Consider the following 26,029-nt stretch of genomic DNA (forward strand, 5'->3'; position numbering starts at 1 on the left):
CTAGAGCAAGTGGCAAAGGACTTGGTGGTTGGTACCCGAGGTCCCAAGTTCGAATCCTAGTTGATTCACATTTCCAGCTAAGTTTATTTCTAAACGAAACGGGTAGCGTGCTACCTATCTCTCAAAAAAAAAAAAAAAAAAAAAAAAAAAATCTCCCTTTTGGGGTCTTAGGTAGAGAAGTGACACGACAAGCAGCCATAAGAGAAACTTAAAGAGCATTTAGTTTCTGTAATGCTTTGGACTCTAGTTAAAGCTATGATGGACGGCATATCATTATGGAGCCCAAATTAGAGAAGCACTTTTATATACAATATTTGTTAATCATCTATTACACATGCAGCGGCCGACACAATAATCGATTGATCAAAACAACATAGGAGTAAAAATGAGTTGGAAAGAATCATTAAGCCTTTAAGCGATAATCTCAAAAGGTTTCTGATCCTTTACGAGTTACACACTAGAACCTAGGCGAGTTTGTTGCGATTCTCACAGCTCCAGTTCCTGGAATAGGCACAGATCGTTTTTGCCTCAAGTAAACAAATGGTCCGCTAATAAGTAAAAGCCCCACCATAATCACCTGTCACAAGTTCAGAAAATATATACTTAAAAAACACGATAATACGATTATGCGAGAGCAGCAGAAGTAGCAAAATATCAAATGGTTGCCAGGTTGATCCATTGTAAAACAATGTTTAAAGTACCATAGTAAGACACAGTGAGGTAAGTATTATAAATCTGCTGGAAGAAGAAAAATGGCAGAAACTATAGGTACTTGTTTGGCACAGCAGTGTTGTTCGAGTAGAAGAATTCAAAAAAGTATAACACAGGATATTGAAATTGAAAGAATTATTATTTCAGAAAGAACTACTTATGACTCCCCGATCTCATTTCGGTCCCAGATAAAACCAAAGGTCTTTAAAGGTATAATACGAAAAAAGGCAAGAATCACAAGAGAAATGTCTACGCTAGGTCGGTTTTCCCAGATGAGCCGTAATGTACATTACAAGGAACAATAGCTAACCAATTCTAGCAGTCACAATCACTCTCACCAACAATACCAAGAAAGCTCGTGTCTGGTTATTCTTTCTTTGTAGATATTCCATTTCCTAAACAGTCTAACTAGGGCAGAGAAACCAACGAAGAATTAGCTAGACTTTTTGGCTTAGATAATGACACTACAACAACAAAATAATTTTTCCAGTGGTACCAAACTGTGAAAGTCATCACTAACAGATGCATAGAGGAAGATGACATTTTATGAAAACTAGGGAAACAAGAAAAAGCAATAATTGGATGTAACATCCCATACCTCAAAACCAAGGACAGACAACTTCTCTTCGTCATCAGCAGGTACACAGCTCCTATAAGTAATGTAGCTGTTAGCCGCATCATCCGATGCGGATGAATCCTCTAACAACTTTCTCCATTTGGAGTTGCTTATTGCAGAGAGCAGCAAATTTCTTCGTGTGTTAGTATTACTTCCTTTTGCACCTTCTTGTACCTCTACACATTTAAAAGGCAAGCGATAACCAGTTTCACTGCATCTGTACTTCTCATCATTCTACAGTGAAATTTATCATCAGGTGAGAGGATATTGAAATAACAAAACAGGAATCAAAAGGGTGCCAACAATAGAGAAAAAAAAGTTATTTCCAACTGTATCTGCAAAATAAATCATTCGCTATGCTGGATAAGAGACAATTCTTCAGTACCAGATTCAAGTTAAGTAATAAAATTTAGCTTTTTACAAGTGAAGAAAACCAGATTTTTTTCAATTGAAAGTCAAATCTACAATAAGCAATAAGAGCTGCTGTGCTTCAGCAATAATGAATCTCCTGCAATATATCTCCAACACAAAACTTCGCCATCTTTACCAACATTGGACCTATTTTCACATTGAGAGGAACTTACAGAGGTTGCTTCATAGTTGCATACTTGCTTAGCCAGCACAAAGGAGTAGTTAAGCGCAACCCACAAAATAGATCATTCATTTAAATGAATGCACAAACAAGAAAGCCTTTTCTAACTCGATTTTTGTCGGCTTTACAGCATCTTTTCTAAGATGTCGAACTCCTAGCCCTCTTATGTGATGAGTTCTTATATTGCTTGGACAGGGTTTCCATGATTAGCGGTGATGAACGTTTGACAATTAAATGCTTCAAAAGAATAATTTGCATGGAACTTTAAGTAAATCTGTCAGGCCTCTTACACCTCATTAAATTATTGACAAAGGGAGGAAAATTGCTTACAATAGCAAAAAATAGTTATAAAATCCCCTTTCCTTTTATTTGCATAGTTGTTTAGAAGAGAAGAAAGAAACTCAGTTCGTTCGTGAGTACTAATCTTGTGCTCTACATTCTAGAATAACCAATTCCCATTCAGAAGAGCTGCTTATTCCCATCCTTATACTAAATTTACTAGACTCATCTTCGACTAATACGATTGGAAAACAACATTAACAGGAACAATTAGATCAATCTAAAGCATTTCACTTCGAATTAACCATCTGATTCAGGCAAAACTTAAAATTCCATCAAAAAACAAAACGGAATTCGATCCATCGATCGAGAAAGAGATCCGTGACCTTCTCGGAGTATTGGCAAGGGAGACATGGGCCCGAGGGAGAGCATTGGAACGAAGAGTTCCCCTTTGTTACCGTAAACCCTAATAGCAATCGTCCTCTTCCTCCTCCTCCTACAACCTCCGAAGCTCCTTTCGTCGAGGGGAGAGAGCAACATATCGCCATTAATAGAGCTAACAAACGCCATTTTCGACCTCCCATGGTCGTAACAGCAGGAGAAGAAGAGATCCGATCTCCCTCTCTCTCTCTCTCTCTCTCTCTCTCTCTCTCTCTCTAGGTTTATTGGTAGCGTGGAATTTGTATTTGGCATTTTATTTTATTATTAAGAGATAGAAGAAATAAAAGGAAAAGGAAGGGACCAACTAGAATAATCTCCAAAAAGGTACACCACGTCATCCATGAACCGCTCCTGATGACAATATTGGTTGAACGCTGAGCACCATGTCATCCGTGCACCTTAGATCACAGCTCAAAAAAGTCGCATAATTTAACTGTTGGTTGGTAATCACGAAATAGATAGATGGATCAGATTTACTGCTGCATCAAATGTTGATGCGGTGCCCTTGGTGCAGGAAGAGACTCATTGGTCCGTTTTGTATTTATGGTCTAGAGATGACGTGTTGGACAGGGTCCAGGGAAAATGTCTGTGGGCCGAACATCGACTTAAGATAGGACCCATTAAAATTTTGGATCCAAATCCAAGGTTTAGCGCACCAATGTTATTAACAGTTACTAGGTTTGCCTTAAACGATGCCTTTATAAATTTATAGCATGGAAAATGCTTTACCATCTCCACACAGCTCACCAAATTATCTCCGCAAAATCTCATTGAAAACAAAATATCAGTGAAGTCGCATTCCGAGAATTGTGCCCTAGAATTTCTCAAATAGTCTAGCGTCATACGAAGTGAGAATATGAATTTCGATTTTTTTTAAACACATGTTTGCGTGAAATTAAGCAAACGATTTTAATTGAAAGTTCCGAACACACCTTCGTCAACTACTAATTAAATTCTATTAGATGCAGAAAACAAACTGAGATGAATTACAACACTCACGCCACACATACAGAGAACATAACAACAGAATTTTTTCAAATTTTCATATACAATAGAGAGGGAGTTGAAAAAAACAACGCTTCCTAACTACAAAAACAGGATATTAAGACCACAAGCTACAGCCGCTTCCGAAGTGTTTAGCTCAAATCCATTCCTTTGGATTGATGCACGCATCCAGAAGTTTCCACTCTTCACTTCCTACTTCAGGTTGCTGCATAAGTAGTATGTTAACTTCAGTTCCGCGACTAAAAAGTTCTTCTTAATCATCAACTTAAAATTTTTTTTTAAAAAAAAACTTTCAGATATCCCCTATTGTTCCAATTGCCTACAAGGATTTGCAGTTGAATGCAACTTACAAGTTTAGCGCACGATAATCACGTGGCTCAATTTTGACAAAATTTATCAGCAAATCCTGATAGGCAACCTAAATGGAAACCTTTGGGTTAAACTGTCGAATCGCGGATAATAAAGCAGAGATCGGCTGTACCACACAACCGCATCTAAAACTTCAGATAAAAAGGTTGATAAACTTACATGATCATACTCCCATCGCGCAGTAAGCGGAAGAGAAACAAGAATACTCTCAATTCTACCACCAGTTTTTAGACCAAAAGTCGTACCACGATCATAAACCTGCAAGAAGAAGATTAATTTCAGGCCAAAGCAGATGTAAAAATTAATGGAAAATATCAGTTTTATTTATTTTCCACTACATACCAGATTAAATTCCACATAGCGTCCTCTCCGTAGTTGCTGCCATGCCTTGTGTTGCTCAGTAAATGGAGTGTCCTTTCTCCTTTGTATGATGGGTAGGTATGCAGGAATTACAGACTTTGCACACTCTATAGGAGGATCAGAATATCAAATGTTAGAAAAAAAGAAAGCATGGGAAGAGTTTCTTTAATGACAATGACATGCATTCCATAGGCAATATTATTTGTGAAATTTCTAACAGTGATTGGTATCGGTTTTGTTTTTAAGGGCTATTCCATGAACATTTCAGAAGTAAATGGATTTGTAAATGCGTCCCATCTATCTCAAAGGCTGCTACGAGAAATTACCAGTAGCAAAACCAAGAAGCATTTCTTGATCATAGTCATTCACATCATCAAAGAATATTCCGCCAAGCCCACGCCTCTCGCCACGATGCTGCAGACAAAGCCAGAGCCGTCAATGAAGGAAAAAACATAATAGAGGATCATTTCACCACTCTCACATTATTAGGCGAATTCTCTTCTTAATCGATCATTATTATTAACAGAAGCCGTTGTTGACTTACCGACCGTCCCTAGAGCAAGTGGCAAAGGGCTTGGTGGTTGGTACTCGAGACCCAAGTTCGAATTCTAGTTGATTCGTATTTCCAGCTAAGCTTAGGGCTTGTTTGGTTCATCCATTTTGGATATGGAATGGGAATCGGTTTGATCAAATCCGGTTAATTTTGTTTGGTTCGCAGGAATCGGTTTGGGATTCCTATTCCGGACTGGAATGGGAATGACCCATAAGCCTTCAACTTGATTCCGATCTCCTAGCCCGGATTGAGATTTCATTTCCGAAGCCCACTAAGTTCCCGAGGCCCATACAACCATCTCACTCTCCTCTCCTGTATACATACGATCTCTTCACCCCTCTCTCATCAAAAAAAAAAACCCCTATCCTCTCTCAAAACTCTATCCCTAACCCACATCAATAAAAGTTTTTAAAAATAAATTTGATATTTTTTTGGAAAAATTATTAGAGAATAGTATTATATTTTTCATAAATTTTAAATAATATAAAATTATATTTGAGAGTAAAATTAGTATTATGGTATCCTATAATTTTTTTGTTTATACGAACCAAACAATGGAATGTGAATAACTCATTCCAATTTCCAATCCACAAATGAACCAAACGTCTTGGGGGAGTAAATCAATCCAATTACCATTCCAATTCATTCACATTCCATTATCCATTTCAATTCCACCCTTAAACCAAACAAGCCCTTATTTCTAAATGAAATAAACGAAGCAGATAGCATGCTACCTATCTCTCTCAAAAAAAAAAAAAAAAGAAGCCGTTGTTGATTTTGCCAACTTTTCTACACCCTCCTTTGGTGATATTACTTACACATTAAAGTATGAAACACCCGATAAGTACATCAAAATTCTAAGTCAATGTAATAAACTTTGCAACACTAAAATCCAGAGGATGAAATAAATCTACCTTGATGTAGAAATAATCATCACACCATTTCTTGAATCTGGGGTAGAAACTTGGATCAAATTTATCACAAGTTTGCTTTTGAACCTAGATGAGGGGGAAGAGACAAAATGTATCAGCGTTTTTCAGCAAATAAAGGAATAGCACCTGCAGTAACATATCCTACACTTATGCTCACCAATCTTCTAATTAACTTGTCTACCATTAGACTCTCTAATGCTTTCCTACTGCTATTCTTTTGATTTAACAATAAATTCATAGGTTATCCAGCTAAACAAAAGCAGAAGAGAAATTGGACATTCATTTTCTTTTTTACTTTTTGCAACTAGATAAGATAGGGCGGTGCACTGAAAACATACCGAATGAAAATGCTTAACATCCTCTTCAATGACATATGCAGGAGTCAGATCAGTCCCACCTCCAAACCACCATTGTCTTGGCGCACCGGGAGCATCTGTAGCCAAACATAATTGATCATTTGGATGTGTTAACTGCTAACATTTTCAAACAAACGATAGCATCCTATATAGAAGATGAAGTTTTGAAGCATAGGATTTAGTTAGTCAAAATTCTCATTTAGTCACATTATACTTTATTGGCCCAGAAATTGAGATTCTACAAAATAAAGGTAATATCACCAAAACAAGAAAATAAGATGTAACCTTCTTCACAGTCTGATAGATCTACTCATGGAAGAGAAACATTTTAACCGAGGAAGAAATGTAAGAATATATGGCAAAGGGTAAACGCCAAATTTAATACCTGCAGGTGCATCAGTCTCAAAATATCGATAGTTGAAATGCAAAGTTGGGGCAAATGGATTCTTTGGATGCAAAACCTACAAAGATTAGAGGAGGGTTATTACATTACTCCGAGAAGTATGATATTGCAGAGAATAAAGCAGAAGAAATAAGGTAAAGATGTGCAGTTAGTATCATGGCCTGTTGCAGAAGCTCTGATAAATTAAAAAACTGGGATAGAAAACCGCAGGAGAGGAGAAAATTAGGAACAATAATATCAGAAGTTAAATGGCCAAAGATCCCATCCCCTAAACAGAGAGTGCCAAACTTTAATCGATTAAATACTTAAACGGTTGCTAAAGGATAAATATCCGCATGACGAGAGAATCACGAGTTATTAGTACACTGCACTTATAGATGAATAAAATGAGTACCAATCGTGCACTAAAAATGTGAACCATAAAATCAGCCCACACTAACTAGAACTATCGTAAGCCTTAACTAGGTATTTCAATTCAAAAATACCAAATTAACTCCATTCATTCCGCTTCTACGACGTGCCCTGTTTCATGCAATCATGCAACAATTTAGTGATTAATCAACCTAACATCAGCCAGTAAATTTAATACTTGATAATGGTGTCCCCAGAAGCTCAAAGTCCATGCACAATATGTAAAGATCCAAATCTGAACTTCTTTGGGTAAAAAGAAGCATCTTTAGCAACAATTCTCACGAAGAATCCATTGCTAATGAGTGTTCCTTACCGAGCTGATCCCCGCAGCGAAGAACGGGACGGGCCCGGCCTTCGCGGAGGGGTCGGCGGCGCCGGGCTCGCCCTTGGCAGCGCGGTAGGCCTCAGGGGGCATCATGCCGTACACGACCGAGACGTTGACCCCGGCCTTCTCCCACACGGCGCCGTCCTGGAGCACCCTGCTGATGCCGCCGCCGCCGCCGGGGCGCGACCACACGTCCTCCTTGAACGCGGCGCCCCCGTCCGCGGCCTCGAGCGCCGCGCACACCTCGTCCTGGGCCTCGCGGATCATCCGCTCGAACCGCGCGCGCACGGACGTGGCGGCGGCGGGGTCCGCCGCGCGGAGGAAGGTCTCCGGCCGCTCCTCCTCCGGCGTCTCCTTCTCGATGGCCACCGCCGCGCGGACGGCGACGGGGCCGGCGGAGAGGAGGCGCCGCCGCCGATCGGAGGGGCCGCGGCGAGGGAGGGTGCGGAGGGAGAGGAAGGGTTGGGGTTTTAGGGTTTGGGAAGGAGAAGGAAGGGTCGAGAGGAAGGAGGAGGAGGAGGAGGAGGAGGAGGAGATCGACGTCGCCATTGGCGGTGATGGTGGAGCGGAGAGGAGGAGGAGGAGGAGAGGGGGTGTGGTATTAAAAAGGGTGTGCGGTCACCGCCAATGGCCCCTTGTTTTCACGAGGGAGGGAGGTGAACGTAGACCACGATGAGGGGGATTGGGGGGTTTTGCTTTTAAAATTAGGATAAGGAAATAGATGGGGTTCACGTTTCACCCAACTGCACCAGATTTAACACGCCAGTAACAGTAACAGATGAAACGTGTCATGTTTGGTGCATCTCGTGCACCATGTTGTGATGAGAGTAAAATGTCTTGGGTAGTGATTTTAGAATTTTTTAGAGAGGTTTATGTTGTTCGGTCACTGTATCCGCTTGGACCAGTACTGCGATGATGGAAATTTAAATAAATGTTGTCTTTTTTATTGTAGTTGATCAGAGCTCAGAACTAATCCAACCTGGTCTCGAGTCTCGACTCGACCCAAGCGCAACCGTAGCACCCATGGCGAGCCCAAAGGAAATGCATGTATACACCGATCTCATCCGTTCATTTAATAGCCAAATTGATTTTAGACTCTCCATAGTTTGTTCGAGCACGTCCCTTTTTTTTTAATCTTTTATTAAATTAAACAGTGTTTTTAAAGTTATGTTTAGAAGCTCAAAAGGGCAATAGCCACCCGTTACCCGTATAAGATAAACTGTTTTGTAGGGAGTGATTTGAATGGTATGTTGACTATGAGGCTAGTCGACTAGAAGAGCCGATTGAGTCTTTTATTTATGATTATTTTACCTCAAAATGTATAAAGAAAAAAAAAAAAAAAGACAGCAATAGACGAAGAAGATCGTTGTGAAAATTAAACAAATTCATAAAATTATCAGTTCATAAATGCACCTTGTAAATATTTAGCTCAATATAAATCGATTTCAAATTTATCGGATACTCTCTAATGTTAGCTAAAGTTTGATGACACAAATACATGATAGTAAAAATTCTAGAGCTGATCCTTTTTCAATATGTTGTTGATTATTATTATTTGTATTCAAAAAAAATTAACTAAAGAGAGATGTTTTGAGTCCTCATTCTAATTAAATTATCATTGATATATTCACAAATTTATGTAGCTATTTAGACTACACACACGCAGACTAATTAGGACTTTTTGCATCTTATGTGTTAACATATTAAGAGCAATAACAGCAGCTATTCTGAAGTATTAACGAGAAAAAACTTTGAAAAAAAATAGAATCATTGATATATTCGCATTATATATTTATATAATAACTCTTTAGACATAAACTAATTAAACTTTCCATACATTTTATCCTTACTAAAAGCAATTTCCTGATCAAACGAAGGATCTCAGCCGTCAAAGCGATGCTTTACATCTCGTGCTCAACACACGTGGCGCATGCGCGACTTTAGTTCCATAATTAATAATATATATAAATATAAATATAGTAGTATTTAAATAATTAAGTATAGAAAAAAAGACAATTTCCCTTCACATGCGTTGCAGGTGGACGAGCCCCAAATCCACCAAAGCATATATAACGAGCCCCGTCCTACACATTCCACCAGTCCCGCTCGTTGGGTCTTGTAGTTTGCTCGGCGGTTTCCGATTTTCTCGCTCGCCGCGTCGCCTCCGCCCTACAAAAACCCCCGTTTCCCCTCTTGGATCCACTTTTCCCACACACGTCCCCCAATCCTTCTCTCCGTTTCCGATCTCAGATCCATTAATGGCGTAGGGGGATCTCGTTCCCGATCGATTCCCCGCGGATCGGTCTAATGGCGGAGAGCTTTGCTAGGGCAAATGGTGGCGGGATGAGGAGGGTGGGGTCGATGGAGTGGAGATGGGTTTCGCAGGAGGTGAACGATGCGGAAGAAGGAGAGGAGGCAGAGGAAGAAAAGGGGACGCAAAGAGGGGACATGGAATCGGAGGAGGAGGACGAAGTGGATCAGAAGCTCATCAGGACGAGCCCTCGGATCGATTGGTTCGATGTCGAGGCGCTCGAAGTCACGGGAATGCAGAAGAACGAGGACGAGGTACGAATTGCTCCACGCCGTTAGCTTTGCTGAGATCTACGGGCTCCTAATTCCTCCTATATTTTTTGTTTGCGAATTATTTGATCATTTTATCCGAATATGGGATTTGAAAGGTTAAATTTGTGGGCGATTTTGTTAATTTTTACAGTATAAGAGTATTTCGTGAGCGCAGATTAATCATGAACCGGGTAGCAATTAGGTAATCTGTAGTAGTTCACTTAGGCGACGAGAAATATATTGGATATTTAGTTACTGATTAATTTTCTTTGTTCATATTCATCTAAATTAACCCTCTAGTTTAGTTAGATAATCTCCTCTGCACTAAATGGATCATTCTGGTCAAACAAATAGTAATTAGTGAAGCGTGACAACTACCTTTACTGAAATCTATGTGCTGCTTGGTATGATTTTGCATGTGAGTTATGTGATGATTTGTTCAGATATTGGTGCAAGAGGTTAAAAGTCCAAGTTCTTTGTTGTTTTGAAAGGTTTATGCATCAGATTAAGCAGCTAGAAGGCTGCACATGAAGTAATTTAAGACTTGTACACCTATTTGTTTTAGTTGGTTGAAGTTATGTTCCCAATTATGGTACAGGAAGCTAAAAAGTTTGAACAGTTTGACACAATTCAAGGCATACATGGATTGTTTGAACTAGTTCATCAAATCGTGCTTTGTTGTCTAGATTTGAAGTACTTTATGAGATGTTGCTTTGCTTTGAGTGTTCAATCTGTTGTATTCAACAATAAAATAGTCAAAAACTTTTGAGCTTCTGTGAATGCATATAAAACTTGAACAGGAAGTTTGTCAGTTATTGGTTAGCAATCAAGTAATGGTTTAGGCAGTAAAATGCAGACCTCTTTCTGTAAATGTAATAAGGAGATGGAATTTCCTTCATGTTCACCAACAACCACTGATAATGCTTTTTTTCTTTACCTAGAAAGGTTTGCCATGTGGCTTAGTTGCTCCTGAATTCTTTATATGAATTATTTCAGGAGTTTGATTTGGGCAGGACTATGGTGCTCACTCTTCAGACGCTTGGTGTTGTTTTTGGAGATGTTGGTACAAGTCCACTATATACTTTCGATATGATGTTTAATAAGTGCCCTATTCGTGGGGACGATGATGTTATTGGAGCACTCTCTTTAGTTCTATATACTTTGATCTTGATACCACTGGTCAAGTATGTCTTAGTGGTGCTTTGGGGCAATGACGATGGTGAAGGTACTGCAAATTATGTGATTTGGATTAGTTTATGATTAATTTTTCTAATTAATAGCTTGTGTGGCTTGGCTAGAGTTCCAGCAAGGTTGCCATTCGAGTAGAGCTATACAAAAAAGCATTACTAGCCTTTTCATTAAAAATTTCCTCTACAGTTTCTCGTTGCAACGAAAGTGGAAGCTTCACATTGAAGCTACTATTTCTAGGGCCTGAAAGCTTATTTTAGCTTTTCTGTCACAACAAAAGCTCTTGACATTTTGTTAGTCAAACATTTGGTTTCTGAATGATTCTTCTTTGCTGTGTACAGAAGATGTTCCCAAGGTCAAGCAGTGCAAGCTGGCTCCTGCTTTTGCACCCTGCTACAGCCACCTTCAATAGAGTGTTTGGCCAAACAAATGGGGCTTCTATTGTGGCGGGAAGCTAAAATGAGTTTTTAAGCCCCGAAAGTGAAAGCTTCAACTTGGAGCTTTTGCTGCTTCTATTGTGAGAAGTTGCTAAGTGGGATATTAATATAGCACTCCTAATAATAATGCTCAAACAACACTCCTTTGCGTGACACTACACTCTATCAAGCTGGTCCTAAGTGCATTAATCTTGTTGAAACTTTTTGCAGGGGGTACTTTTGCTTTGTATTCACTAATCTGTAGAAATGCAAAGGTCAGTCTTCTCCCAAATCAAATACCATCTGATGCTCGCTTATCAAGTTTCCGACTCAAAGTTCCATCCCCAGAACTAGAGAGGTCTTTAAAAGTCAAGGAGCATCTCGAATCTTCAGAGGTGTTGAAGAAGTTGCTATTAGTTTTAGTGCTTTTTGGGACCTCTATGGTCATAGCTAATGGAGTTGTTACACCAACAATGTCAGGTTTATGGTTCTCTTTCAATTCTCCACTTTATATTGAATTTCTAGGCTTCTAGGATTGTGGTAGTAGGCTTGTATATATTATGCAATATCTCCGGACTCCTGAGAAGAAGCTTATATTTTTTTTTATCCTATGGTACTTTACTAATTCTTATTTTTATCTTATCGTAAATGCAGTCACGTCCGCTGCCAGTGGTTTGAAGGTTGAGAAATCCAACTTCCCGCAAGGTGATCCTACATTTTTGTTGTATGAACACATAGTTGTGTTAAACTATCCATGGACATCTTTCGTTTTATTCTGACTTGAATATATGAGCAGTGGAAATAAACACTACTTATGTGATATTAAATTTACCGTTCAAATTTCATCACTAAGCAGGTTAGCAGGCCAAGCATGCATGGTCCTTGAATAGCTCGCTATTATTAAGGATTCATACCATGGACCATTTCATTAACCAGGGGATAGGGTTTAAATTTGAAGAGGCACCTTGTGCGGTTTAAAGAACTCGAGTCCTTCGGAATACTATATGCCTAATACAAGAGTACTGCTGAGAGCGGATTTTCCCTCATTGAGACTATTAATTGACGAGGAGAGTTTTTCTCTGCGGAATACTATCAACTATCTTTGGAACATCTGTAGAACTTCGTGAAGGCTTTCGTTCAGAATTGTAAACCTCTAGGAGAACAAGCTGCATGTACTAAAGAACTCCTAAGCATACATCGCATATCACTTAACTCAGTAAAACGAATAATTTAGAATATACATTTTTAAAATAATGAGTTTGAGACTTGAGAGATTTGAATGGATGGATATGGGAACTCGACAGCATTAGGAAATTGTACTGGTGGAAGACATGAATTTTTCTATGCATAAGATTTCAGATTCCTAGTAGAAAACTTGCTATTATCCTTTGCTTAGGAGGAAGTGGATTGCTTTGGTAACAGGTCATTTTGTATCTATCTAAAGGCGCTCCATTTTGTGACAAGGACTTGAATTGTTGCGCTTGTAATTGTGAGGTGATAACTTCTCAATTTTAATGGAAAGGGCACTTCTCACACTACAAAGTTTCTTGCGGAGTTTAGTTCTCTGCTTCGGAAATTGATACCAGACATGAATTTTGTTGTACTTTCACCATTATGTATTGTCATTCTGAAGAGAACTCATTTGACATGTTTGTTTGTTTCCAACTGGATGTTATTGTTAAGAATTTTCATTAAATTTCTTGCAGACAAAGTGGTGATGATCTCGGTTGCATTGCTTATAATCATGTTCAGTGTGCAGAAGTATGCGACTAGCAAAGTAGGGCTTGTGGTTGGCCCTGCTTTATTGATATGGTTTTTCTCTCTTGGGGGTATTGGAACTTACAATCTCATAAAATATGGCAGTACGGTTTTCAAGGCATTTAACCCTGTTCATATATATTATTATTTTGAGAGAAATTCATCCCAGGCTTGGTTATCTCTCGGTGGCTGCATTCTCTGTGCAACAGGTAAAAATGTTAAGTAGTAAATAGGTGCGCGATTATACTGCATGTTGCTTTTTAAGAAATAGAACCCTTTGATTCTAATCATTTGGAGACTATTTGGTAACTGGATGGATAAAATGATTTTCTGTTTTGGGATTTTGCAAGATAACTGGAACCGTCACTAAAATTAAAATAAGATGTGCACAGGAAAACTGTTGAGTGTTATGATTAAACCTTTTTCCTCATCAAAATGGAAGTATGGGTTATGTTGCTCTGCTTCTCTATATTTCAGTCATGCTTTGGTTTAACTTTTTTCGACCATTCAAATCTGTAGTTTTATTCTCCTTTAATATAAACCTAGAGAAGGATATGTGTTTTATCCTGTTTCCTTTTAAATGATTTCATTTATAACTAAAATCGGTAACTGGAAATTATTTGGTTCTTTTAACCATATGATTCTTCACCCCCAAAAAAAAAGGGAGCTTGTTAGCCATTCTGAATGTTATGATGAAGCTATAAAATTCCTTTAAATGTGTTTCTGTTTATTGGACCTTATAGTGGCATAATACTTCCTGAGGCTCCATTCTATAAGAAAATTGGTCACTGTTGTACTCTTTTTTGGTTGCAAAGGCAACATGTGGAAACTTACATAGAGTCATTGTATGGATAACTCACTTATGCTCATGTTTACCATATCACAGGGTCTGAGGCGATCTTTGCAGATCTTTGCTATTTTTCTGTAAGATCTGTTCAGGTAAACTTATCACGAAGCCCTGTTTTCATGTGTCGGCTACTGACTGTAACTTCCAAGACATACTGAGGCATCTATATCTTGATATGTGGCATTTCTAATTGTTGTGATAACTTCATGCAGTTCACTTTTGTGTTTCTGGTTCTGCCTTGTCTTCTTCTGGGATACTTAGGTCAAGCTGCATTTCTTGTTGCAAACCAAACCACCTCTGACCAGATTTTCTTTTCATCACTTCCAAGTAAGATATACAGATCTGCAAGTAAATAATTTTGCATTTTTATCTGTAAATAGTAGCCAAGTCATGGTACATGCATATGCTTTTCAATTCTTTTCTACTTGGGGCGTATTCAGTGCTTGCTATTCTGAAAATAGAAATCATGTTAGAATTCTTAGATGCATTATATATATGCTTTTGTAAATAAAGCGCTGAAACTCCTCTCTCTCTCTCTCTCTCTCTCTCTCTCTCTCTATGCATGTATATATGTACTGTATCTCTCTCTCTCTCTCTATCTATCTAACTAACTAACTCTCTATCTATCTATCTTTCTGCATGCATACATTTATGTGTGTATTTATATTGTGTTTTGTGAAGCTGACTTTTTAGTATACTTCTTTGCAGGTGGAACTTTCTGGCCTGTTTTCTTGATAGCCAACATTGCTGCACTGATTGCTAGTCGGACAATGACAACAGCGACTTTTTCATGCATAAAGCAGTCAGCAGCACTTGGTTGTTTTCCACGCCTTAAAATTATTCACATCTCGCGGAAGTTTATGGGCCAAATATACATCCCTGTCATAAATTGGTTTCTAATGGTTTTCTGCTTGGCGTTTCTTGTCTTATTCGGAGGCACAAACGAGATTGCCAATGCATATGGTAGTATTACATACACATGATATGTCATTCCCTCTGAAGATTTTAACTAGTTTTATGTCTGAATGTGTATTGAAGTTTGTCATCTATAAACACTAGAGAAGTGCTAATCTGAAGTGCTAATCTTATGTGCTGTCTCTGCGCATTCATAAGGTTAGCAACATTTCCATTTTTGGAAATGATGGAGGTCGCACCCACCGTGAATCCTATCCCACCAAATGATACTTGCTCATGAAAGAGAATAGTTTGGAATATAGTCACATGTTACTATTTTCCTCCCTGAGCGTAGCTTTTCACTTTTAGTATGTTCTCCTAAATTATGCTCTATTAATTACTTTCTCATATAAAATTGGTTTTGCAGGTATTGCAGAACTTGGCGTTATGATGATGACAACTGTATTAGTTACCATCGTAATGATTCTGATCTGGCAAATCAACATCTTCTTAGTTGTATCCTTTGTAACTATCTTTCTCGGCTTGGAGCTCATATTCTTCTCTTCGGTTTTGGCTAGTGTGGGAGATGGAAGTTGGGTTTTATTGCTTTTTGCAGCTTTTCTATTTTCTGTAATGTATATATGGAATTACGGGAGCAAGCTAAAGTATGAAAGCGAAGTCAAACAGAAGCTTCCCATGGATCTTATGAGGAAATTGGGCTGCAATCTCGGTACTGTTCGGGCTCCGGGTATTGGTGTGGTTTGTAACGAGCTAATGAAAGGAATTCCGGCAATTTTTGGGCACTTTTTGACTACCCTTCCTGCAATTCATTCTATGATTATATTTGTGTCTGTGAAGTACGTGCCAGTTCCAGTAGTTCCACAAGAGGAAAGGTTTCTTTTCAAGCGCATTTGCCCTCGGAGCTACCACATGTTCCGCTGCATTGCCAGGTATGTCCGAAGGGCTTGTCCATTAATCCCACTCTGAATGTCCGAAGGGCTTTTTCATTAATCCCACTCCGAATGGACGCCAACTCCTAATGTGTATTCCAAGACTTGTGTTCTTGCATTGCGAAAAATTTAGAAATCCAAATTCTATTTTTTTTTTCCTTTTTTCGCAGGTATGGGTACAAAGATGGGAGAAAGGAAAACCACCGGATATTTGAACAGCTCCTAATCGACAGTCTCGAGAAGTTCATACGCAAAGAAGCCCAAGAACGGTCATTGCAAAGTGAAAGCGATTATGATTCCGATGATGAGGAAGAGCGATCACATTCTAGAATCGTCATGGCTCCGAACGGAAGCCTTTACTCACTCGATTTCCCCCTCTTGGGTGATTTTGTCCCTACAAGAAACTCTAGTTCAGAAGCGAGCACTTCTTCTCAAAAGCCGCAGTCATCTGAACCCGTGCCGGATTATGCGCAGAACCTCGAACTGGAGCTCTCATTCATAGAGAAAGCGAAGGTGCTGGGGGTCGTTTACCTTCTCGGAAATGGTACTATTAGAGCTAGGAAGGACTCTTGGTTCTTTAAAAAGTTGGTTATAAATTACTTCTATGCGTTCTTGAGGAGGAACTGTAGGAGGGGGATTACAACAATGAGCATCCCCCACACACATCTTCTGCAGGTACGGAAGACTTACATGGTCTGAGAATCTTATTAACTGATTTTGATTCACAAATTTATGGATGATTTTGAAGGGATTTTATATGTACTTAACTAGTTCTGAAGATCATAGTCGTATTAAGGAATCGCAGGATAAATCAGAATAGCGGCTAACTTCTACGTTCTTTCTGTTGTTGTTCTTTTTGTTGTTTTCAGTAATTTGTTTTCTCTAGCATATCCTAGGGAGTGATACTGCTCACAAACTTTTTTCGTCTTGCTGATATGTCAAAATATGCTATTGTGATAAACATCAGTGCATAAAATCTTTTCTTTTCTTTTTTTTTTGTCTGTGAAGTATATTTTGCCAATGTGATGGAGTTCAGAACTTCATTACAAGTTTATTTATGAGGATTTTTGTTGTTTGTGAACGCATCTAGTCGTACTTGAAGTTCTTCGGAGATCGAATGAATGTGAATGTTTTGTTATGACAATTACTAAAAGCAGTTAAAAATAAGGCATGAGGTTAATTGTTGCTATATTATCTAGTACAAGTTATCACGTCGTAAAGTGCTCTGACCGTTAAAGGGCAAAATAAAACCCCCTGTACTGCACCCGCTACTGATCGATCAACATATTCTACCAGCTAATGATTTTCCACGAAGACAGGAATTTTATTTTCGAATTAGGAAAAAACAAATGTCGCCAGGAGAGCGAGCACCAACGTTTAAAGCTTTTAAAACTCGACACATTTCCCATCTTCTATTACAACAAACTGCATGTGAGGACCACACTACGTACTATTCCCTTCGCCTCTCCTCCTCCCTCGCCGGCGCCTCGTCCTTGTCCTTCCCTGCCACGCTCTCCTTGATGCTCTGCGCTGCCCCCTTCGTCGCCCCCCACGCGTCCTGCACTGCCTGCTTCGCCTTCTCCCCGACCATCTGCGCCGTCTCCGCCACCTTGCTGCTCGCCTCCTCCGTCTTCTCCTCCGCCTTCTGCCCCGTGTACTTCGTTCCCTCCACTGTCTTATCCTTCGCCTCCTTCGCCGTCTCTCCCACCTGTCAAATATAATAAGATAATATTTAAAGACTGTCTTTTCAGATTTTAGTCATAAAAATTAATTTAAATTTTTAGAACAAAACATACATTTCAAAAGAAAAAAAAAACAAAACACCACCTTCTCTCCCGCGTACATCGTCCCCTCCACGGTCTTGTCCTTCGCCGCCTTTGCCGTCTCCGCCGCCTTCTCCGCCACGTCAGTCGTCTTCTCCTGTGCCTCCTGCGCAGTCCCCTTCGCCTTCTCCGCCGCCCGGCTGCCTCTTTCCCTGGTGGCGTGTTTGGCCTCCTCGGCTTTCCCCTTCGCCCGATCCATCCCTTCCTCCGCCGCCTCTTTCGCCTTCCTCGCCCCCTCCTTCGCCTTCCTCTCCACGTCCCTCTCATCGTCCGACGACGAACTAGAACTCTCGCGCGCCTGAGATAATAATAATTAATTATAACAATAATAGTACTGCTCCAACTTAAGTTCCCTTCACTCTAACTTATCTTTCTCCCTCTTTCACTTTAGTAAAAGAAGAAGAAAAGAAAAGAAAAAAGGAACTATATATATGTATCGACACCGACCTGAGATGATCTTGGAGCGGCTTGGAGGAAGCTGAGCCGATTGGGCTTGATGGACGGCGGAGATCGAAGAAGAGGGAGCGTAGGATTCGGTGTTATGGCCTTTGAGATCATGGTGTTGAACGCGAAAGCTCCGCGTCCTCCTCCTCCTCCGAATGCGGCCATCAATAACAGATATGGCGCCGACTTCTTCTTCTTCTTCTACTACTACTGCTGCTGCTGCTGCTGCTGCTGCTATATTTCCAAGTGTTTTAGAGAGAGAGAGAGAACGAGCGCTTATCTATGGCGACATGTCCTTTTATGGACTCCAATATATTGGAGGTGGAGGTGGTCGAGGTGATCTAGGAATCGTCGTGCAAATGGAAGTGGGGTGTAGGATGTCGACACGTGCGATGACACCTCTGCATGCATGGCTCGTTGTTGCTTTACACGTGGTGGCATTTGTTCATATATATATATATAATATATATATAATATAATAATATATATAAATATAATATATATTCCTTTAAGTGTGGGGCCCACGTAATCTCAATATTATTCTTAGTTATTACGGTGGTCAATGCATTACGTGGCTACACCAAACCACCATCTCGTAAATTGGACAGTGAGAATCGGACAAAAAATTTTCTCCTTTAACAAAGTCGAAACCTAATAAAGATTATTAATTAATTAATTATGGTGAAAGATAAAGATTTTTTATTAAATATTACTATTTTCAGATGGAATAAGCGCAAAGACGATTTTCTAGGCTAGCCTTTTCGAACTAGAACATAATGGGCCTAAGTAAAATACAACAAATTTTGTAATGGGCCCACATTGAGACCCAATAACTCATGTTTAAGCAAAGTTGGCCCGCTCCGGCCCATTGTTTTCTAACGAACGACTACTTTGCAATAATAAATTGTGAAAAAGACCAATATGCGAATATGCTCTTTTCTCGGGACTCAAATGATAAATTTACCCAAGTATCGAATTGCAATTAATAAAATATCAGGGGGCCATACGCCAAAATTCCACTACATATTTCCCTCTCCTATCCGTTCATCTCCTAATCTCCTCCCCATTTCTCCGGCCCCCAACTTCGGAGTTGGGTTCTTTCTTTTTTTTTTTTAAGAACGAAAATGGCTTTGAGGGGTCCCATGGCGGGGTTGAGCTCATCTCTTCACAGTGAGAGGCTCTTCCTCTCCGGAGAGCCCTTGAGAACCTCTCCTTCGTGCGGCGAAGGTACGATTACGCTGAGCTCCAGTGTTCTAATTCTATTCCATTTTTTTTATTTCTTATTATAGAGCATTAAATCCTCTTTTGTTTCTATTCTATTGCTGTTGTAGTTGCCAAGTGTTGTATTACATTTATTGTTGATTATTTGAAGCTTATTATGTTCTGATAAAAAGAAATTATATTCTGTAATTTGTGTGGTTTTGGCTTGGAAATTGGTTAAACTGAGATCCCACTAGTAGAGTAACTGCAATTGGCTACAATTGTTTTTTTTTTTTTCTGCGAATTTTAAATTTGCGATAAATTGATGTCTCACACTTGAGAGGTACTTGAATGAGGAGTCCAAAGGCTCTTGACCATGTTTGCAGCTACAGGAACACACCATTGGAGTGCATAAATTCGATTTGAATTAATGATTTGTACAGGACATTGTTATATTATTTACCGTCATGTTCCTTGAATTGTTCTCTTCTCTATGAACTATTGCGACTTAGTTTGGTAATGTGGTTGCTAAAAGTACCATATTTATACTATGAAAGGTTTAACAAAAGAAACTAAGAGTGCTTTCGAACTTCCCTTATTTTATTCTATAAAGTTGTGGTTACGGCCGTCATCGGAGAACGTGTATTACCACAATTTTGTAAAATTGGAGGAGGAGAGATTGTAAGTGCTTCTAAATTTTTGGAATTTTTTATAGTATAAAATAATGCTTTTAGCCGCCACATGATCAAACTAGGCCTGCGTCTTGTTTATTCTTTCATTTGTGCCGTCCTTTCCTTTAGGGAAAGGAGTTCGTCAGAAGCAAACTCTTATCGCTGCGAGAAAACTTTGGGGGTTGCAGGAAGCCATGCGGATCAAGAGGTACGGGAACTTTACTACATGTAGAAGCTCTGCTTCTTCGATGCTGTAGAATGTCAGTGAGGACCTCCATCAGGAAAGCATCGATGCTTCTGCAGTTACCCTTTTGGATATATTTGCAGCTCTAAAGTATCATAGCTGTTGCGTTTAGAGAACCTAACAAAATAGTTAGGAGATACGCGTAACAACAACCATTTAATTTGGCTTTTCAATGTAATTTTGTTCCTAGCTTAACAGTTCCATTTCTTGAAGGTCGCGGGAGCTTCGAGATTCAGCAAAAGTTCGAAAAAGGCCGCCATTAAGACGTGGAAAAGTCTCCGGACCTCTTCCGGTGCCAGATCACATTCTTAAACCTCCTTACGTTGGTACGAACATTCTACCGGAGATTTCTAGTGAATTTCAAGTACATGATGACGAGGGCGTCGCTTTCATGAGAGCTGCCTGCGAGCTAGCCGCACGTGTTTTGGAATATGCAGGAACATTAGTTAAAGTAAGTGTGAATTCTTCACTTTTACGCTGTTTTCAGACCTTTTTCGCTGGTTTTTGTTTGTATATATAAATATCAATGATTTCTATCCTATATGTACTTGAGCACTAGACCTACTAATTTTCTTGAGGAGATCCAGTCTTTTGATATATAATATTTTTTCCCTTGATTTTGATATATGAGATATCTTCCTACTCTTTCCTCCTAGTATTGTCTTCATTAGTAGCATTAATATTAAGATTTTTTCTTTCTATCAGCCATCCATAACAACCAATGAAATTGATGAAGCAGTTCATGAGATGATCATTGGTGCTGGTGCTTATCCTTCGCCACTTGGGTATGGTGGATTCCCAAAGAGTGTTTGCACATCTGTGAATGAATGCATGTGTCACGGAATACCTGATTCTCGCCAGTTACAGGTTCAACCAAAAAAATAAAATAAAATAAAATAAGGGACCTGCTTTTGTAAGTGTCTATTATTCGCCGGCGCGTTGCTTTCAGTATCTTTATGGTTAATGACTCTCACCCTATGTGCAGGATGGCGATATAATAAACATCGATGTAACTGTCTATTTGAATGTACGTGAAAATCTTTTCACCTGTGGATCATTCTGTTTCTCTATGTTCGTTGATGAATACTTCTTTACCCGTGCTCTTGAAAATTACTGTAAAAATCTTAAAAGGAACTGTTTGCAAGGTTTTCTCTGAGAAAGTGAGGGCTAGAATGTGATTAGGAGATTAGAATGTTTGAGAAAAGAACTAATTTTCCGAACAACGCATTTGATCAGGCCTTTGTTGGAAAATTATGATACGAAGAACTGATATAGCATATTATTGGCCTTCTCGATGGTTATCATTCTTGTCTTGCTTTTTCTTTGTTATCCATTAGATCATTTGTTGGGTCAATTAAAGTACAGTCGAGTGTGCTGAACTATACCCGTTCGTTGCTTAAAAAGTTTAGTTGTAATACCAACAATGCTCCATTGCTGCATTGATATTTTACAATTGGTCGTCATCCAAAAATTCTGATAATGATTGTCTCAGGGCTACCATGGGGACACTTCAAGAACATTTTTTTGCGGAAATGTTGATGAGCCAACTAAGCAGCTTGTAAAGGTATAAATCTGCTACATTTTATGCGTTTTTCAACTTGATGTTATATTTAAACCCTTTGCATGTTCTTATAGACTAATACTGCATTTTATTTTCTCCTTTCTTTTGATTGTACACACCTGCAAATTTAAAATTCAACACAATTTAACTAACAGTTTGCCAAGCAGCTTTTCTGTTGAAACAATCTGTAACACACTGTTGCTCCTCATAATTTTACCAATTAGCGATCTTCCAAGCATTTCGAAGCACTGCACACATATTTATGTCAGTTTCATCCGTGACATCATAATTCGTACACGAAGGGATTCCTAATACTTTAATTCTTTAAGATTTGATATGACAATTTGTTATGATATATCAGGTAGCAGAAGAGTGCATGATGAGGGCCATATCAGTCTGCAAAGATGGTGCTAGCTTCAATAACATTGGCAAGATAATTAGGTAGTGATCTGTTGCCCAATGCAAAGATTACTGCAAGAATTGAATTTATTGATTGCTGGTTGGGGCAGGAATGAATTCGTCTCGTTATTAAAATGCTTCCGCTCTACCGTGATTATCTATTTAGGCAATCATAAAAATACCACACCATCACATTTGGAGGAAAATCATTCAATACTATTTTTCTCCACTTTTTTTTCACTTCACAAGTTTTTCATTTTACTATAAGAATTAAATCGACAAATGGCCTAATCATTTACAATTAACTAGTCGGCGCTTGAACATCATGACACTTTCTATATAATGCCTATTTATTTATGGATTTGCTTGCATGTTAGCAGTGAGCATGCTGAAAAATTTGGCTACAATGTTGTGGAGCAATTTGTTGGGCATGGTGTTGGGAAAATTTTTCATTCCGAACCAATTATATTCCATCACCGTAAGTAGTTTCCGTCATGTGATTCTTTTTTTGTCGATCTTACATGTTACGAAGTACAATGATGTATGCAACAGGTAACAATAAACCTGGGCGCATGGTGGGAGGTCAAACATTTACGATCGGTGAGTCTCCTTTGATCTTTCTAATTCGCGACTCTCTCTTTTCGTGCTTTTTATGAAGTGTTGAGAAGGAACAAAGTTGAAGTCCTGTCATTAAGTGATTCTTCGCAAATGGTATTCATGTATTTACACTGCCTGCTTTGATCCTTCGGAGAATGAAAATCCGATAAAGTTTTATGCTATGTGAATCTTTGTATTCGTGCAGAGCCGATTTTGACGACGGGAAGCATCGAATGCGTCATGTGGGATGATGGTTGGACTGCTCTGACAAAAGATGGGAGCCCCGCAGCGCAGTTCGAGCATACATTACTGATCACAAAGACGGGAGCGGAGATTCTGACAAAATGTTGATATCAAATTAAATGTAGGTAGTTTAAAGGTTTTAATGATGATTTGAGATCCTTTGAGGATAACAGGGATCGGCAGAAACAATACCCTGATCTCTTATTTGGACAATTTATATGTGCTCTGCAGAATAAAATGAATTTTGTTTCCAAGCATAGTTAACTTGTGTTTGAGGCACATTCAACTGTATAAAATTAAGGCCTAATTTGGTAACGCAGTGGCTACATGCTTTCCCGTGGTAGTTATAATTGTAATTTTATAGTGTAAAAATTTTTTTAAAAAAATGAAAGCACCTAGAAGTGGTGCGTATACTATTGGGAGTGTGCTCTCCAAAGCCCAAAATAATTTTGAGCTGGGGATGTCAAAATTGGGATTAGGGGTGGGCATTTAAAAATTTGATTTCTCGATTTCGATTCTCACGAATTTTAAAAATTCATATCCAAATTCGAATTCGATCAAAAATCTAAATTTCGAATTCAAAATAATTATTTTATTATCATATTTTAAAATATAATATTTAAGTTTTAAAAAATATATATATATATGTATTTATATATATAATGTAAAATTAATTTGAAATTCGAATTAGATACAGATAAAATAAATTGGCTCCATTTGGATTTGGATTTGAATAGGATTTCTAATATCCACGCCCACTAACGTCCCTATCTCGAAGTGCTTTTAGTCTTATAGCTTCTTTAATATTACTGTGTGCGCATCAAGATTCGCGCCTTCGAGGGAGAGGGCGTTAAATACTATGGCCGGCGCAGTTATTTCCTGGACCATGCGCAACCGTACGATCTGGGTGGACGATGGAGATTAAAACCCGAGACACGAGGGAAGTAAATGGGACTATGGGAGGCGCAGTGTACCAACGGTGCAATGCACCGGGTGTAGGGAATTGTTTGTGCGGGTGCGCACCGAAAGGGCACGTGTCGTAAGCTGCGCCCACGACGAAACGAGGCGGCAGCCGCTTTTTTTTAATATTCTTTTGTGTTATTTTCATTGAATTTAATAATATCCTGCTCAGATTTATTAACCTAATTATTATATTAGCCACTGTCCGCATTAAAAACTGCGGTACGGCATAAAATATTAAATATATGCCGAGCGGAAATAATTAATCCGTCTTAAGCTGCCGAAATAATATAATAGAGATAATACACTTTATAGTTTATACCCCTTAAAATTTCAAAAATATTTTATTTACCTTTTTTTTTCTTTCTAATATATATTTTATATATTTCTCTCTTTATTCTAAAATATCATTACAGTTATTACTCGTTAAATTAATTTAGGTTGAACTAAGCTACATATCTACTAGAGTTAACAAAATTAAAATATCTATTTTATTCTTAAGGATAAATAAAAAATAATAGTGATGGTAGAAGGGGTATATTTGAAAAGACTAGAAATCAAAATACTTTTGTGCCCTGAACTTATTAAGAATAAATAAGGTTGAAGGATATATTTGATGGGCAAAATAGTAATTTAATATAGATAATAATTATTGCTAATCGTTTATTAACAGAATTTAACTTTAGAGGTATATTTTAAATAGGTTGGAACGTAAAAAAAATATTTTATATATTAGCCTTCTAAGAAAGGTAAAAAGAAAGTTGAAAAATTTTAAAGAGTATGTAAGCAATTGCCCCGAAATAATAATAAATTTTAAAAAGTAAATTTTATCATTTTTTATTTTTAAATTTATTGAATAAAAATATAAAAGATACATTTTCTCCAAATAATAATATATTTTTAGTAATATTTAGGTGAAATTATTCTTACATTTTTATTCATTTTTTTGAATTTGAATTTGGACACACTTTTGGAATAATCTCTAAGGATAAAAGTTTAATAACGAGCTTTCTAATTATGCCTTAGTGGATATGCTCCGATCTGCTTTCATGTATTAGTTTTGGGTAGATTTTTAGGGCTTGTTTGGTTTAAGGGTGGAATTGGAATGGATAATGGAATAGGAATGAATTGGAATGGTAATTGAAATGGCCCACTCTCCCAAAACGTTTGGTTTATTTGTGGATTGGAAATTGGAATGAGTTATTCACATTTCATTGTTTGATTCGTATAAACTAAAAAAATTATAGGATACTATAATACTAATTTTACTCTCAAATATAAATTTATATTATTTAAAATTTATGAAAAATATAATACTATNTAAATTTATATTATTTAAAATTTATGAAAAATATAATACTATTCTTTAATAAGTTTTCCAAAAAATTATCAAATTTATTTTTAAAAACTTTTATTAATGTGGGCTAGGGATAGGGTTTTGAGAGAGAATAGGTTTTTTTTTTTTTTTTGATGAGAAAGGGGTGAAGAGAAGAAGGGTGAGATGGTCACATGGGCTTCAAGAACTTAGTAGGCTTCCGGAATGAAATCTCAATCCGGATTAGAAGACCGGAATCAAGTTGAAGGCTAATGGGCCATTCCCATTCCAGTCCGGAATAGGAATCCCAAACCGATTCATGTGAACCAAACAAAATTAACCGGATTTGATAAAGTCGATTCCCATTCCATATCCAAAATGGATGAACCAAACAAGCCCTTAATGGAGAACTCCGCAACTATGCCTCATTGAGGATCTTTTAATTTTTTATCACGTCTTAATTCTATCTTAATTTAAAGTCACTAAATATTTTTAATATATAATTTGAAAAAATTATAATTTTTAGTTAGATAAAAAATAATATTCTATTTGCATATAGGTCCATAGAAACATAGTAAATTACAAATATATCACTGTAAAGTTC

The 26,029-nt window shown here is 38.2% G+C and overlaps 5 protein-coding genes across 7 annotated transcripts; 2 read left to right on the plus strand and 3 right to left on the minus strand.

Moving 5' to 3' along the window:
- LOC109720755 lies at window positions 248-2,865 on the minus strand. The gene is made up of 3 exons (XM_020248059.1): window positions 2,585-2,865; window positions 1,310-1,561; window positions 248-577 (listed from the first exon to the last, which is right to left on the minus strand). The coding sequence occupies exons 1-3, from the start codon at window positions 2,780-2,782 to the stop codon at window positions 458-460; spliced, it is 570 nt and encodes a 189-aa protein (XP_020103648.1). The 5' UTR covers window positions 2,783-2,865; the 3' UTR covers window positions 248-457.
- LOC109720786 (oxygen-dependent coproporphyrinogen-III oxidase, chloroplastic) lies at window positions 3,573-8,030 on the minus strand. Its single transcript, XM_020248099.1, has 8 exons — window positions 7,342-8,030; window positions 6,600-6,675; window positions 6,197-6,291; window positions 5,841-5,924; window positions 4,700-4,787; window positions 4,356-4,480; window positions 4,173-4,271; window positions 3,573-3,849 (listed from the first exon to the last, which is right to left on the minus strand). The coding sequence occupies exons 1-8, from the start codon at window positions 7,900-7,902 to the stop codon at window positions 3,781-3,783; spliced, it is 1,197 nt and encodes a 398-aa protein (XP_020103688.1). The 5' UTR covers window positions 7,903-8,030; the 3' UTR covers window positions 3,573-3,780.
- On the plus strand, window positions 9,409-16,975 carry LOC109720288 (potassium transporter 7-like). Its single transcript, XM_020247299.1, has 10 exons — window positions 9,409-9,918; window positions 10,912-11,140; window positions 11,751-11,999; window positions 12,174-12,224; window positions 13,226-13,486; window positions 14,164-14,216; window positions 14,337-14,451; window positions 14,833-15,087; window positions 15,446-15,968; window positions 16,139-16,975. The coding sequence occupies exons 1-10, from the start codon at window positions 9,661-9,663 to the stop codon at window positions 16,665-16,667; spliced, it is 2,523 nt and encodes an 840-aa protein (XP_020102888.1). The 5' UTR covers window positions 9,409-9,660; the 3' UTR covers window positions 16,668-16,975.
- On the minus strand, window positions 17,272-18,553 carry LOC109720291 (uncharacterized protein ECU03_1610-like). The gene is made up of 3 exons (XM_020247302.1): window positions 18,239-18,553; window positions 17,796-18,089; window positions 17,272-17,676 (listed from the first exon to the last, which is right to left on the minus strand). The coding sequence occupies exons 1-3, from the start codon at window positions 18,398-18,400 to the stop codon at window positions 17,419-17,421; spliced, it is 714 nt and encodes a 237-aa protein (XP_020102891.1). The 5' UTR covers window positions 18,401-18,553; the 3' UTR covers window positions 17,272-17,418.
- Window positions 19,284-23,465, plus strand: LOC109720289 (methionine aminopeptidase 1B, chloroplastic-like). Of its 3 annotated transcripts, none has more exons than XR_002218891.1 (10): window positions 19,284-19,462; window positions 20,236-20,314; window positions 20,564-20,801; window positions 21,056-21,217; window positions 21,336-21,377; window positions 21,843-21,914; window positions 22,273-22,352; window positions 22,688-22,788; window positions 22,863-23,021; window positions 23,113-23,246. XR_002218891.1 is itself a non-coding variant. In XM_020247300.1 (10 exons), exons 1-10 carry the CDS (start codon window positions 19,360-19,362, stop codon window positions 23,256-23,258), a joined length of 1,071 nt encoding a protein of 356 aa, XP_020102889.1. In that variant the 5' UTR covers window positions 19,286-19,359; the 3' UTR covers window positions 23,259-23,465. The 3 variants fall into 3 exon arrangements, 2 of the variants coding, with proteins under 2 accessions (XP_020102889.1, XP_020102890.1); XM_020247300.1 differs by having other exon boundaries at window positions 19,286-19,462; window positions 22,863-22,910; window positions 23,113-23,465; XM_020247301.1 differs by having other exon boundaries at window positions 19,286-19,462; window positions 22,691-22,788; window positions 22,863-22,910; window positions 23,113-23,465.

Source organism: Ananas comosus, linkage group 14 (assembly GCF_001540865.1).
Source record: "Ananas comosus cultivar F153 linkage group 14, ASM154086v1, whole genome shotgun sequence".
Taxonomy (NCBI): Eukaryota; Viridiplantae; Streptophyta; class Magnoliopsida; order Poales; family Bromeliaceae; genus Ananas; species Ananas comosus.